Here is a 15778-nt window from a genome sequence, read left to right as displayed (position 1 = left end):
TTCTGCAAGCTGAAGAAGAAAGGCTGAATACCCTGAGCGGGGATTTTCCAAGAACAAAAGCTTCAGACTGCAATCGTATTTCCTCAGTGGATAAAAACCTTTTTTTTTTTTTTGCCTCTGTCTGATTATCCCAGTTGGTTAAAACTGATGAGAACCAGTCAAGTTAGGTCCGTTTTCTTTCATAGGCACAGACAGAAGCTGAATCCAAATTTTCCATCCTAGAAAAGCAGCTCACTGATTTCAAAGAGAAAGGAGCAGGAGACTGTAATAGATCAGCCCCAGTTCATGACCACTGGTAGAATGACCCTCAGAATGTGGCCCTGAACACTGCAGTGCTTTCCTTTTCTTTCTTTTTTTTTTTTTTTTTAAAGAAGCACATTATGTACGCTCTACTCTTTCTTCTAGCATTTCCTTGGTTCACCTAGCTGCCTACACACTACTCAGTCCTGTATACATTCTTAATGTTTTGATTTCCAACAGGGTTCCCTGAGCACACTGAATAAAATTTGGAACATACATTGAAGACTAATGACCAAGGCTGAAAAATCAATTTATACAACCAATTGCCTACAGATTGAAAGAGACTGTGCCCAGATTTGGTTCATAGACTTGCTTCTATATATAAAATGTTTATTAACTTATCTGTAAAGCCACAGTGTAGCTTTTGGTATTACTAATAAAATTACTCCAGGATATTTTACACAGACATGGAATTATTTTCATAATCCATAATTAATGTATTGTAACTGGCTTTGTTTTGTTTTGTTTTGTTTTAGTTTGCACATGTCATTTAGTTTTAGATTTAGGCACAAATTATTTTCTTTAAGTAAGAATGAATAGATTCAAAAACATAGTTGAGTTCTGGCATAAGATTACAGAATTTGAATTGGATTTTACCACTCTTCTTACCCTCTCTCTCTCTCATTTCTACTGTCAGGAAAGACTTAGAAAACAGAGTAAATCCTCATTGGTACTCAAAACCAGACAGGGTACTGGAATGACCACTGTTTGCTTTGCATCCAATATCCACTCACTTTTCTTTCCTCCTAAGGGTACTTTGATTTTTGCTGAGGCACTCAATCCTCACCCCAGTAGCCCATGAACTTAGGAAGAACTGACTCTAACCCCAGCCTCAGGAAAAGGTGGGAATATTCTAAGTAATAGCATTCACGTTACCATAGAGACTGATTGAGTAACACAGGCCTAAGTCCATCGGTGCAAAGCACTATCCTGGACATAAGTGCTTATGGAGAAAAGAACATGTGATATAAGTGAAGCCAAGAGAGATTTTTAAATGAGTATCGGATTTGGTTCCTTTGAAACACAGGACCTCAAAAGAGGTACCTTCTTTTCTTCTGTACTTGGGGGAGGTAACTGTGAAGCCTGGGACAAAAATTCTCAGAATACTGTCTTTTTGTTTTTCAACAGGAGAAACAAAACGATCTCTCTTTTTTTTTTTTTTTACTCCATAAAGAGGGGACAAAAGTGGGATTTCATAACTAAACTCAGGTAGACTTTGGGGGGAAATGTGATCATTTTGCATTTTCATAAACACATGCAAAACCAGAGTTCCAGGAGGTTAACATGTCCGATTTAATGTAATAATATTGGATTTCTTACTTGTCTTAACAATCTAAGTGATGTATGTTTATTGAAAATCTTCACAGCCACTTCTTCTCCTTCATAGGCTGCTCGATAAACAGATCCAAAACTGCCATCACCTTTTGAAAAGAAAAGTACAAAGCACTTCTGTTAATCTGTCCAAGCAGAAAAGCTAGATAAATTATTTTGGTTGTGATTATATATGTTTTATACATGAAGAGAAATCTGACCCATGTGTTTCATTGAATCAAGTCTCCTTTGATGCTTCCTCCTCCTTCTGCTACTGTGTGAACTACAATGCACCTGAAGATTGTGTTTCAACCTTCTCGTCTTCCATCTACACACTCCCCACGCAATTATGTCACCGACTCCCTAACTCCATCAATTCCGATATGTTGAGTGCTTCCACATCTTAATTTACAGCCACAAGCCACTTCTGAGCTCTATCCTATATTTACAACTTTGCATTGGAGACCACTGGCATGCCCTTCCAAATCTCAACCATGCTCCATCACAAGCCACATTCATTACCTTGTCTCCAAACTAGTTTTTATTCCATTTCACATATCTTATTTAAAAAAAAAATTTTTTGTGGTCATTATGGACTCAAAACCGAAAAATCATCTTAGCTCTTTGCCCCATGCCTCCTTTCCATTTCCACTCCCTTGGTTCTTTCTGCCTAGACCACGGAGGCATCCTGAGTTCATTACCTCCAACTCAGTCTACCTCACCTGCAAAATCAATCTCCCTATAATTACACTTTGTGACACTTTTTTTGTTCAAAAACAAATTATTCTATGCTGTCTGCCTAATAACATACCAAATCAGGACATATCCAACCTGTAGCTCCGAATTTCCCCTGAGGCTCTCTTCCTGCCCTACTGCTCATTCCCTAGGCTCCAGCCCAGTAGTTCTCTGGGTCTGGGCTGCAGGAGATACCTGAGGAGCTTCTAAAAATACCAATGTCTGAGTCCACCCTCAAAGATTCTGACCTAATTAATCACAGGAGTTACTGGTCATTAGGATTTTCTTTTAATTCCCTAGGTGATAGTAATGACCAACCAGCCAGGGTTGAGAACAACTGTCCTGGAAAACTGAAAGAGCCAAAATCTCCTCATCATGCTTGGTATCTTCAGGCTTCCATGCCCTTGTTATATAGTTACTTAAAGAGCTCCGCTGCTCCTTCATCTCAACTCTGTAGTGTTTATCAAGTCTATAAAGTACAATACATACTGAGATAGCAAGGCCTGAGAAATCAACCATGATCAGTTCCATGGGCTATTACTCTTCACTGACATACAGTATAGCCTTTGTACAATATTTGTGGTTCTCATACAGTGCTTTGAAATATAAGCACTTGATTGACATAAGTGAATGAACTCAGAAAAATCTACAAAGAAATAGAACCATGTTGAGACCTCTTATGTCTAAGTGGTGAAATTATGCATCTATGGGAAGCTTAGATATTTTACATTTTTAAAATATTTTGTATTTGTATTAATTGCGTATTTTAATCTCTATGATAAGTATATGTAAGCATATATTATATGTTCAGAAACAATGCACATTAAAAATATATTCATAAAACAAGTCTATTAATATACACAAATCTATTAAGAAGTGTCGTATAGGAACTGCTATGTCAGAAGGAAAATGTCAACTGAAGGCTTGAAATTCACTCCCATCCTACAAGGAAAATGGAAATGAATGACCTCTATCATATTACCCTAGCATACTACAAATAATGAATAGGGAGTCTCTGATTATAAAATGTTTTTATTTTTTTAATATTTTTTAATGTTTATTTTTGAGAGAGAGCACAAGAGCAAGCGAGGAAAGGGCAGTGAGAGAGGGACACAGAGGATCGAGGCAGAGGCTCCATGCTGTCAGCACAGAGCCCAAAGTGGGGCTCAACCTCACGAACTGTGAGATCACGACCTGAGCCAAAGTGGGACGCTTAACTGAGTCACTCAGGTGCCCCATAAAATGTTTTTGGAAGGATATATCCCATTTTTTTACATCAGTGATTCCCAACTAGGGTGATGTTGCTCCCCTACCCCTACCCCCTATGTTTTTCAATGTCTAGAGATATTTTTGATTGTCACACCTGGGGAGGGGGAGGTGAGGAGATACCATTAACATCTAGTAGGTAGAGGCCAAAGATGCTACTAAACATTCTACGATGCACAGGACTGCCCCCATGACAAAGAATTATTCAGTCTAAAATGGCAACAGTGCAGAGTCTGAGAAACCCTGATCTAGATTGTGAATGAACATGAAATTTATGGGTCTATGGGGCATGAGACTAGAGAATGAGGAGTACTTATATAAGCACTTTACTTGCTGTGTAATTAATGAAATACAGACCACAGGTGTTTTTGAAGGTGGTCAAAAGGTACAAACTTCCAGTTATAAGATAAAAAAATACTGGGGATGGAATGTCCAGCATGACAACATGTTGAAAGTTGTTAAGAGAGTTAGTTAATCTATGAGACCTCAACACAAATAAAAAAAATATATTTGTTTCTTTTTCTTTTATTTTGCATCTAAATGGGATGACCAATTCTAACTAAATTCATTGTGGTAGTCATTTCATGATATATGTAAAGTCAAATCATTTGCTGTATACCTTAAACTTCTACAGTGCTGTATGTCAATTATATCATTAAAACTGAAAAAAAAAAATCCCACAGGTGCTTCAAAACAAACTTTGTGAGCATTTCTACATATGCTGTGCAAAGGGTCCTATATATGAAACTCATCTTAATGCACTAATAAAAGATATTTTGGGGAGCTTTGTCTGATGGCTTGAGACTCCTTCAGAGAAAGAATATGTATGTGTGGTATTTACCTGCACCCTTTGAATCACAGGTCAAGTCTGGTGTTGGTTAAGATCTAGGATTTAGCATTGACTATTCAGCATTTGGTGTTAACCCACTACTACTAATATATTCATTTCCAGAGTTCCAAAATATTCATTCTAAAATTCTCTATGTAAAGAACAAAGGTACCAAGCAGTTTATTTACCTTTACATGTTATGTCCCAAATTTTAGACATTCTCTGTTAATAGTTTTAATGTATTGACATATTTCAGGCATTCTCTGTGGAAATTTTATTAAAATGAAGTGTATACACAGACAACAACCAATATTCTACAAAGTAAAGCCAGAATTGTCCTCAAATAGTTTACATTAAATCAGTGCTCTTCACAGTTCCCAATGACTCTCAAGAAGGCTTAGAACTTGAGTATGTCACCAAATTAATGCTTCTGAATTTTTAATCCCAAATTGTTTTATGAATATTTTTATGAAAATTCATGCCTGTCATCCTAAGGTACAAAACTGCTACTATGAGTACCTAGAGGTGTTCTTCCTTTACTTATTCTGTCTGAGACTGAAAAATGACTGCATTACACAACTGAAAATCTCCTTATCTCCCTCCCCCATTTCTGGGACTTAAAGCAAATGCAAGGATATATTTCACAAATGTGTGCTTTTATTGTAGCCCCATTCTTATCTCGAACCTAGTCTATTAGAATGTGTGCAAATCAAATTCTTTATGTGACACGTTACTTTAAAATATATCATTCCAATTATAACATTAGTCATTATATCACTATAATGATAACATTATATCATTATAACGATAACATTATATCATTCCATTATAACAAATATATGAAGACACTAAAACCTATGATAATATAATTATATTTAAATATATTCTAGATTATAAGGAAAAATTATATCCTAGTTTTTATTCTCAAACCAACAAAAACAGTTACCTAAGAGGAATTCTGGAGCTTGTTCAAATTCCAATTCATCATTATTCAACATAATATTTCTAGGCAGGTCAGCCAAAATTAAGTCAGGAGCAATTTGAGATATGGGAATGGTGAGCCTTGGTTGCTCTGGATTGACTAGAAGGTCTCCTGAGAAGTACATAAAACATTTATTACAAGCAGACTTTGAAGGATGAACGTAAATGTGTGCTTTTGACTTACAAAAAAAATCACATTTCCTACGATTTCTAATCACTCTCTTAGGTTATCTTACCAATCCTATTTTTCTCTAGAAAATTTGAGAAAGTTTTAAAGGTTTAATTAATACCTATCTATTCTCTTAACCACCTTCATGGGGGCACTTATTATATGGTTAACAAGTTGTAAGTTATTTCTATGTATCATCTATTTTATTTTTTATGCAAGTATAATTAATATAAAGTGTTATATTAGTCTCAGGCATATAATATAATGATTCAAAAATTCTTGACATTTCTCAGTGCTCATCATGATAAGTGTACTCTTAATTCCCTTTACCTATTTCACCCATCCCACAACCCACCTGCCTTCTGGGAACCACCGGTTTGTTCTCTGTATGCAAGCATCTGGGGTTTTTGTGTCTCCTTTTTTTTTCTTTGTTTGTTCATTTGTTCTATTTTTTAAGTTCCACATATGAGTGAAATCATATGGTATTTGTCTCTCTCTGTCTGACTTATTTCACTTAGCATTATACTCTCTAGGTTCATCCATGTTGTTGCAAATGGCAAGATTTCATTCTTTTTATGGCTGAGTAATATTCCTGTGTGTGTGTGTGTGTGTGTGTGTGTGTGTGTGTGTGTACACACCACATCTTCTTTACAAAAACATCTACAGATGGACACTTAGGTTGCTCAACATCACTAGTCATCAGGGAAATGCAAATCAAAACCACAATGAGTTATCACCTTACACCTGTCAGAATGACTACAATCAAAAACAAGAAATACCAAGTGTTGGCAGGGATGTGAAATTAAAGGAACCCTCAAGTGATGTTGGTAGGAATACCAATTGGTGCAGCCACTGAGGACAACAGTATGGAGGTTCCTCAAAAAGTTAAAAATAGAATTACCATGTGATTCTATTGATATTTACCCAAAGAAAATAAAAACACTGTTTTGAAAAGATATATGCACCCCCATGTTTACTGCAGCATTATTTACAATAGCCAAATTATGGAAGCATGCATCGTCTATTTTAATCCTCATTAACAATTCTATAAGGTAGGTTTTAGTATTCCCATTTCACAGATGAGATTATTTTGCTCAATGAGCCAGTATTCAAACTCTCAAACCAAAAATCTTCTGAATCTAGAACACAGAGGTCTTTTTGGTAACAAATACAATCCACCTTTCTCCACTATCTCCATAATTGAATGCAGTATCCTCTAACTCATACCTTAGAGGTAAGAATTATTTTTACATTCATTACAAAATTCCACAAATACTAAAAGGATCACTTAAAAACATGTGAAATTGTATCAACACTACCTTCTTCTGCTTTCTTCATCAAGTCATCAAGCAAGATTTTTTGATGTTCTTCACCATCATTAAAACTATATAATGCCCATTTCTTCAACAGAGTTTCTCCTTCACCACAGATATCAATTTCCAGTAATCCAGGAAACCATTCTTCCATGAGAGAATCGATGTGGTCCACAACTTGGCCCAAAAGAATACAGCCTACATAATCCAAAAAAGATCTCATTAACACCCTACCCGAACCTCATGTTGCAAAGCCAGAAAAGAGGATCTGTAAGTATAAAAAGAAAAGTTTAGATTTCTTTAGTGGTACAATTCAAAGTTGAATTAATTTCCTTACCTTTTCTACACGAAGGAACTGTAATTTTTAAGAAACTCTCTGGGTGATGGTCTAAGACTTCAGATCCTACCAGACAATAAGCTTCAGGAGACCAATTCAAGTAGATGCCTTGTCGCCAATACATTCTGTTTGGGCGAAGTGCTCGTTCTGAAAGAAGTTTAAATGGACCCAAATGAATCTATTAATCATTAACTATTCCATAAATTAAAGGGGCAGAAAAATCACTGCACATACCACATTTGACTAATAGAACTATATTTGTTTGAAACAAAGTATTGGAATCATTAATGACACAAGTCCTCATCTGTAACTATTATACATGAAATTAAGTATTTTATCCTTAATTTTGCAATGAAATAAACAAAATGCCCAGTAGGTAAGCTAAGAGGGATTTCAGGTTCATGATGTTAAGTAGTTTAATATGTATATTAATAGAAGATAAAGAATCATAAGTAAATTCTTACAACTTTTAAAAGGAGGTTGTTGGCCAGGCTACAATAAAAACTTCCTGAATGTTTCATTTTAATGCAATGTAAATGCAAAAATTTCCTTTTTGACAAACCACATGAACTTATATGAGCCTATCTGTCTTTATCTTGGCTACTCTGAAGTCTTTTGAGCTTCTTTTCTGATTTTCAGTGACCTTACAAATAAACTCTGAAAATGACATATTAATTTTAATATGCTTTCCCCCTAATTTCTCAAATATTAAGTCTTCATTAAATACATACCTCTTCCTGAAAGCATGTAAGGTGAAATTTCAAGTAATCGATTGATTAACCTTGACCAAAATCCCATTGGAAAATAAGGCATTTCATATAGTCGAATGATAATTTCAGAGTTCTCACAATGAGGGAGCTCTATCACAGGCCTGTGGTCAGACAAACTAAAAAGAAAAGGATATCAGCATTATACAGCTTCATAATACACCCAACCATGTTAACCAAAGTGCTTTACAACTTGAGAATCAATGAGTTGAAGAATAAATATTCTAGCTTATTGCACTTTTTTATAATGTTCTTTTGCTACATGTCCTTTCTTCTTCAAAAAATTCAATGGCTATTTAATCAATTCAAATGCATGCTCAGATGCGTGAAATGTTTTCAGTAATCCTCTTTAAACTAATAAATAATTACAATTAGTCATGCAGAGACAAGTTTGAAGCGATTATATAAAACTTAAAAAATGCAAGTCCTAGAAAAAAAGTATATATGTATTTTTGGAATTGGATATCATGTAGCAATCAATGCAATTTACACTTTTCAACATCACATACCTTATAACATTTCCTACTAATAACATATAAAGCAACCTTCTATAATAAAAGGTTAGAACCAAGGCCTCCACTGTGTTGCCGCTCCCACTGAAAATTCATTGCCATAAATTCTTCTGGTGAAAACTCAGTATCTTCCCAGAACCTGTCTAATACAAATCTCTCAATGCCATGTAAGAACACACATGAACACACACAGAATAATCACTATTTACCTTTAAGTAATTTAAGCAGTGATAAACCAAACTAATTATATACATAAAACAAGTTTCACTGTATCTTTAAAATGTCAAATGCAGTGTTTTCATTAAAAGTAAATGTTATACTTCAGTAGAATGTATACACCAGAAGCAAAATAAAATTAGTACATTTATCATAAACAAAAGTTATTTTGACAATTAAAATACATAACAGATGGTGAGTTTCCACAAGGTAATTGAAATTTTAAGTTTAGGTTTACCTGCTTGGAACCAGCAAATATTCTTCTCCTATTGGCAGGGCAATCTGGAATTTTTCTAGGAGTTTAAAGTACTGTGACATGTAGTTCTTTGGAAACCTCTTTTTCTTTGAAAGAAATTTTTCCACATCTCTGCGTGAAATGATTCCCTTAGGATGTTTTGGATAGCCTTCCACTTTCACTGTCAAAATCTGAAAGATTTAAACTTGTAAATAATCGCTCCAATTTATTTTCTGAAAAGTTCTGAATTTAAAGCATTTTGTATCTCTTTGCTCAGTGAAAATGATCAGAACAATTTTAACATTGTCAAGTACAACATGGGACCTCATTTCTTTACTAGAAGCCCAGTGGGACAACCACTCCTCCACAGAAAATTTATTAAATTAAGGGAGCAAATTCAGATCAGAAGTTATAGATATCCTCTGAAATCAACGAATCTTAAGCTTTCCTAGATCCAATTAACAGATCAATCCAACACCCCTCATCCTTATTATAGTCTCATCAATGATACATTCATAGGGAAATTATCTTCCAGACTGTTCTCACTACAGGTTTGCCACAGAAATGTTACTTTATGTTTATATAATAGGAAATGGTTTCTATCAATGGGAAGAGAGGCAGTACAGTACAGTTTTGTGGTCCTCAAACAAAGCAACTACAGAATTTTGCTGGACTCCACTCAGTCGGAAATAGGTCTGGGATAAAGCTTGAGAATCTGTTTAACAAGAAACTCAGATGACTCTAGTGTAGAGATCATACTTTGAGCTTTGATTATCATCATGAGTTAAAAGTATAAATTCAGAAGAACCCAGGCCATATCCAGGCTCTACTACCATCTCTGTTACCTTGAGAAAGGTATATAACTTCCTTAAGCCACAATTTAAATGAGATAATAACAGTGACTGCTTCTTAGATTGCCATAACACTGAAATAAGGTAACATACGTAAGGCATGCAAAGTGCATATGACAATTTTTAGCATATAGTATGCCCTCATATGTCAGCCGTTACTATCCACATATTCCTTGATGAATGAAATGAAATCACATTTCATTTAGCCAAACTAATTTTTAAAAGAGGTTTGTGCTTAATTTCTTTGGTAGATCTGTAACATTCAAGGGCTACTTAAATAGGAGCAAACATTATGAACATTATCATGCAGTTGGGTGAAACACTAGATTGCAAAATCCTTGGGCCCAGGGACTTGTCTCACTCATCTCTATTTCTCTATTTGATACATATAATGTTTATTGAATCAATGAATGCATGACTGACTGAACATAATGGTGTCTAATGACAATATATAATGGGTCATTAAAGAACACATTGCAGTTGGCACTTAACCGACTGAGCCACCCATGCGCCCCTGTTCTGGCATTCTTAAAGTTTCCTTGTCTCACAACTCACTCTCTATCCCTAACCATATTTTATATTTGCTTTACAGCACTCTACCATCTGACGCTGTAAGAGTTTAGTTGTTGGTTGTTTCCTTCAACTTGAATGTCAGCTTCATGAATGCAGGAAACTTGTTCCCTGCAGAACAATATCAGGAACATTGTAGTTGTCAAGTCAATATTGTTGGATGAGTAAATCCGGGTAAAATGAAGTTTGGAGCATTTTATCCTGGGGTTAGTTTTTTAGACACTGGAGTCAAACTACTTGGTTTGAAATCCTAATACTTCTTCCTGAATATGTAACTTTGGATAAATTATTTAACCTCTCTGTCCATCAATTTCTTCATCTTCAAAATGGGGACTAGTATAGTACCATTAAAATAGCTGTTCTGAGAATTACAAGAGAAAATGTTTAAATTAGCACATAACTAACCCCTTGTATGTTAGCCATTATTGTATACTATTCTAATTTATTTTATTTAGACACATTGATTTTAAAATAGGTGGTTTGTGCTTGATTTTTTAGTAGATCTATGGTGTGCTGCCACTGTTTGTAGTAGATAGTTTACAAATATAGACACCAGTATCTTCTCATCTTCTACGTGCATGGTGTTCAATCCTTTGAGAAATTAAATCTATCCATTCTCCTCCTCTTGGATCTGGACGGGCTTTGTGGTTACTCTGGTCACTAGTAGCAGAACTGATATTTTACCAGTTCTGGGCCTAAACTTTGTGAGTACTGGTCATATGAGGGGCCACACAGAGGAACACCAACATACCAAAAATGTGAGTGTGGCATTTTTAGACTTTCCAGCCTCGCTCAATGAAGGAAGCCAAGTGAATGACCCTTGCCAATGCCATGTGGAGCAGAACCACCCAGCTGAGCACAGTCAATCCACAGAAAAGTGAGAAACAATAAAGTGTTGATGTTTTACCTTAAGTTTACTTGCTTACTCAAGTTTTGGGGTATCTTGTTTCATAGCAATAAAAAACTAAAACACTGCCTTAATTTTATCACCTTTCAAAGACCTAATATTCCTTCATCCTAGTAACTTATAATGCTAACTTATGCACTTAGGCAAAAAAGAGAATTTTCCAGATTCCTCACCCAAGTTTTTATCAAGATTAAATTGCCATGCAAGCTTTTTAATGTTCCAGCTGATTAACTCAATAAGTGTATTTCATATTTCTTTTATCATACATTTAAATGAATTTTGTAAACTTCTCTGTGCAGTGATGGAAATGTCTTTAATAAGTTTAGTGACCTAATAGTCTGGGTCACAGAGAGGGTAGGAGGCTCATTAGAGCTTTTGCACCATGAAATTATTTCTGCCCTTCCTTTGATGATTCACGGAGGTGAATACCCCTATTTATTTTTGTTGATGGGTATCAGATAAGTCATTCTTGTTTTCATTTGATTATTTATAGCTTTCATTCTCTTCAAGTGTTCGTGAAAATGACATTATATTTTAATATATTAGCATAAATAAAAATATAGTACTTATAAAATTATTAAAAAATTCAAGTTAATATCATACTGGCTCTTTAGATCTATCTCTCAATATAACTTTGGACTGTTCAAACTATTGACTTAATTTTCACTTAAATTATCATGTTTATAGTAAAACTATGCTGATAAGAGTTTCAACTTAATCACTCTATGAATCTTCAGGGATTTTATTGTGGTAATAGTGGAAGGTTGCTTTTGTTAGAAGATGGTGATTCTGAAACAAAGCACTTCTTTATTCTACTGAAGAAGATAAGCACACCCTAATACTACCCACATCTGTACAACTTTATTCCCGATTCACAGGGAAACACATCATTTTGGGGGGCAACTTTAGCCTTTCCTTGACTATATAGAGTTTAGTCATTTTCTGATATAGTGTGGCACACAGGACAATAAAATCTTCAGGGTATATTTAAAACTCCCTTTGCTATATCTGGGGCTCCTGGGTGGCCCAGTAGGTTAAGCATCCAACTTCGGCTCAGGTCATGATCTCATGGCTCGTGAGTTCCAGCCCCATGTCAGGCTCTGTGCTGACAGCTCAAAGCCTGAAGCCTGCTTCAGATTCTGTGTCTCCCTCTTTCTCTGCCCCTCCCCCGCTCATGCTCTGTCTCTCTCTCTCTCGCTCTCTCTCTCTCTCTCAAGAATAAATAAACATTTAAAACATAAAAAAATGTAAAAAACTCCCTTGGCACCCACCTACACATATGTTTTATTTAGCCCCATACCTGACACACATTCTAAAACTACATGGATACATCTTTACAATTTTGAAAAAAATTTTTATTACCTAAAATAATATCCTTAAATTACTAAATAGGTCAAACATAAGATTAGCTAACAGTTACTTCTCGCTTACACTGAATTAGGGAAGCAATGTAGAAGATAATATTGTTATTATCCTTATTTTACAAGTGAAGAAACAAAGGCTTAAAATATTAAGAAATGTCACAGTGTTGGGATGGATACAGAAGAGATTTGAACACGGGTCATGCTGACTACAGAGCTTGTGCTCCGGACCAGTCAACGTTACCAGCTCCATTCTCATTTAGCAGATGAGTGGAAACACACTTTCCAGGGCATATGTTCAGAGGGATGAAAATCTACTTAAAAAATATCTCCCAAAATAGGTATTACTGTCACATTACAATTACCAATTGCAATACATTTCAATATGCTCTCAAGGTCCATGATATAGGATTTAGGCCAAAATGAGTTCCCTCTTCAAACTACCTGCCTTCTTTTTCTTTAGATAAAATTTAGGAACTATCATTCAAAATTATCTGAGGGAATTTAATGACTATTATGGTTTAATTAGAAGAGATGATTCTAATGTAAACAGAATCATTTTAGGGTCTCAGGGAGTCACATGCAAAACTCTAAATTATGCCCACACTCAAAATAGTTGCCAGTGAATACATGTGCTGGAGACGGCCTCCCCAAGCTCTCTTCAGTTCATGATTAAGCTAGATGAGCTGTTCTCAACCAGGGTGATTCTGCACCCCCACCGATGTTTGGCGATCTCTGGACACATTTATGCTTGTCATATTGGGTCAGTACTACTGGCACCTAGAGGGTAGAGACTAAAGATGCTGCTATCATCCTATAATGCACAACAAATAATTATCTGGCCCAAAATGTCAATATTGCCGACATTGAGAAACTCTGAGCTAGTACGTTCTGATTGAATGGCTTTCTGTGGCAAACCTGTAGAGATGGGTTATGCTAACTAATTAAGATAATCTCATTGGTAATTATCACTGGTAGAAGAAAAAATCTTTCCATATGAAATATAAATGGAGAAAAAACAGCCATAACCACCACCATCCAAAGTTTTCAAAACAATAAACGTTTACAGCTTATAATCCACTCAAGAGTCAAAACTCCCCTCCATGTTGTCCAGTTAAAGGTTTTACATCCATAGACTCAATTTTCTTATGTATATTTGCCCCAAGGATTTTCACAAAGCTTCCATTCAACTGACTATATCAATAACCAAACTAAAGTGTCATAAGGATCTAGAAAAGCACTGTGGAACAGAGTGGTACAACATCTGTTCACAAGTTGGAAACAAAGACATTAAAGTGAACTCTCAAACATTTTCCCTTCTTCCATGAAGCTCTTCTTTATGCAGTCTTCTACATGAACTGCTCTACAGTAGTCTCCATTTATAGGATTTTCTACTTTAACTGAATACAAACTCTATAATGCTCAGTTCTCTGGGTGTCACTTGTTCCTCTCTTCAGTCATTGCCCTTATGCCACAAAAATACAAAATACCAACCTGTGCCATGACTTTACAAAGCCACTTGGGTTCCACAAAATATAAGTCACTTAACTGCAGCGCTGGGTCTTGAAAATGAAGAAGGACCCCTGTAGTAAAAATCAAACAGTGAAACATGGAATCTAGAAGATACAATTATCAAGGGACTTTGGAGAGAATCTAGTCCAACCTCCTCATTTTACAGATGAGGAAACCTCAGCACTGTTGGCGGAAGAGCTGAGGCTAGCACCTGAGCATCCCAGTTTCCAATCCCTAAAGTCCAAGTATTAGAAAGTATTTTTGGAACTACATAAAATGATCATATATAAGCATATTTGAGATAATTGCATGCACTGTCTTTCATATATTTACAAATAATCAAAAGTTCACAAAATGTTTCGGCTTTCTAAACATATTCTACAAGCCATCTTATTTTCAAATATAGGTAAGAAACATAGGGTATTGCAGAAAGCTACTAGTTTAAGAATAATGGAGGGAAAGGAACAGATTATAATCCATGTGAAGGTAATTTTTCATACAACAGACTCTAGGGATTAAAAGCAGCTTTGCAGTCACTTACCCTAGTACTACAAATTAACTCACACGTTTTTAGCAGGGTTATACTGATCAAGTACACAAACAGCACAGACGCCACTATAAGCATCTTTATCTGTGAGACCATGCTGACAATGAGTGATGCAACAGGCAAGATCTGCCATTCAATAGGTTTACTGTCTCAGGTAACCACTGATTCTCTAAGTGCCCAGTTAGACCATCCCAATAATACTTACCCTTTAGAGTATATAAATAACTTCCACACAGTAAATTCAATTGATACCATGAAAGGATATGGCTTGTGTTTGGGGTCCCAAAGCTCCTCAATAGTTAAGTCAATTTCTAGAACCCACATGTTTTAACTCCTACTCGGATACTTTTCCCACCACTGCCCTTAGATGGTTTCCTAAATGTTTTTTTCCTATGGCATGACATATGATTCAATGTCATTGCACATGATGACCTTTCAAAAGGAAAAAGTCAGTGGTCAAAGAATTCTGTTAAATTTTGAATGCAAATTCTATACAAGGTTCAGATACATTTTTACAATGACTACAGTGGAGTTTTGAAAAAATATGTAACAAACATACTAACCTGATTCATTTAGGAAGTGAACCGCATGAGGAAGCTCATTTTCATCCAACTGTAGCTGATTTTCTTTTACGAGTTGTAATAATCGTTTCCGGTCGATTACAGGAAATTCAATTGGCACATTTTTACGTTCCGATAAAATGATTTTCTCAAGTTCTACATAGCAGTCTGGAATCAGCTGCCCAACGACAGGCTGATCTCGGATCTGTGTAATTACAAATGACAAGCTGTAAAAATCCATTTTATTCATCTGCCTGAAGGTGGCTGGTAAATTCAGTGCTAATAGTTGTTCAGAAAGTGATATATTATTCAAATGTGATGTAAAACTATTTAAGCTGTGAAGGATAAATAAAATGATACTAAAATAAGAAAAAATATAAACACAGAAGCCAATTTAGAAATAACTATCAAACAAAATAGTATGGAAATATTTAGCTAACTACCCCAAAATATCCATGATATACTCCAGGATAAATCACTAATCATAAAGAAAGGATTT

General features: G+C 35.4%; 1 protein-coding gene across 1 annotated transcript in view; it reads right to left on the bottom strand.

The window, feature by feature from the left end:
* Positions 1–15778, bottom strand: part of LRRK2 (leucine rich repeat kinase 2) — a 136502-nt gene that overhangs the window by 37196 nt on the left and 83528 nt on the right. The window contains exons 32-39 of the mRNA XM_060657922.3: positions 15283–15484; positions 14155–14243; positions 8975–9162; positions 7973–8127; positions 7242–7388; positions 6911–7102; positions 5388–5534; positions 1621–1721 (exon numbers count right to left, since the gene is read on the bottom strand). Coding sequence (XP_060513905.3) covers positions 1621–1721; positions 5388–5534; positions 6911–7102; positions 7242–7388; positions 7973–8127; positions 8975–9162; positions 14155–14243; positions 15283–15484 — 1221 coding nt within the window. The remainder of the gene's footprint in view (positions 1–1620; positions 1722–5387; positions 5535–6910; positions 7103–7241; positions 7389–7972; positions 8128–8974; positions 9163–14154; positions 14244–15282; positions 15485–15778) is intronic.

Source organism: Panthera onca, chromosome B4 (assembly GCF_046562875.1).
Source record: "Panthera onca isolate mPanOnc1 chromosome B4, mPanOnc1 haplotype 2, whole genome shotgun sequence".
NCBI classification, from domain to species: Eukaryota; Metazoa; Chordata; class Mammalia; order Carnivora; family Felidae; genus Panthera; species Panthera onca.
This window is presented reverse-complemented; position numbering and strand designations above follow the sequence as displayed.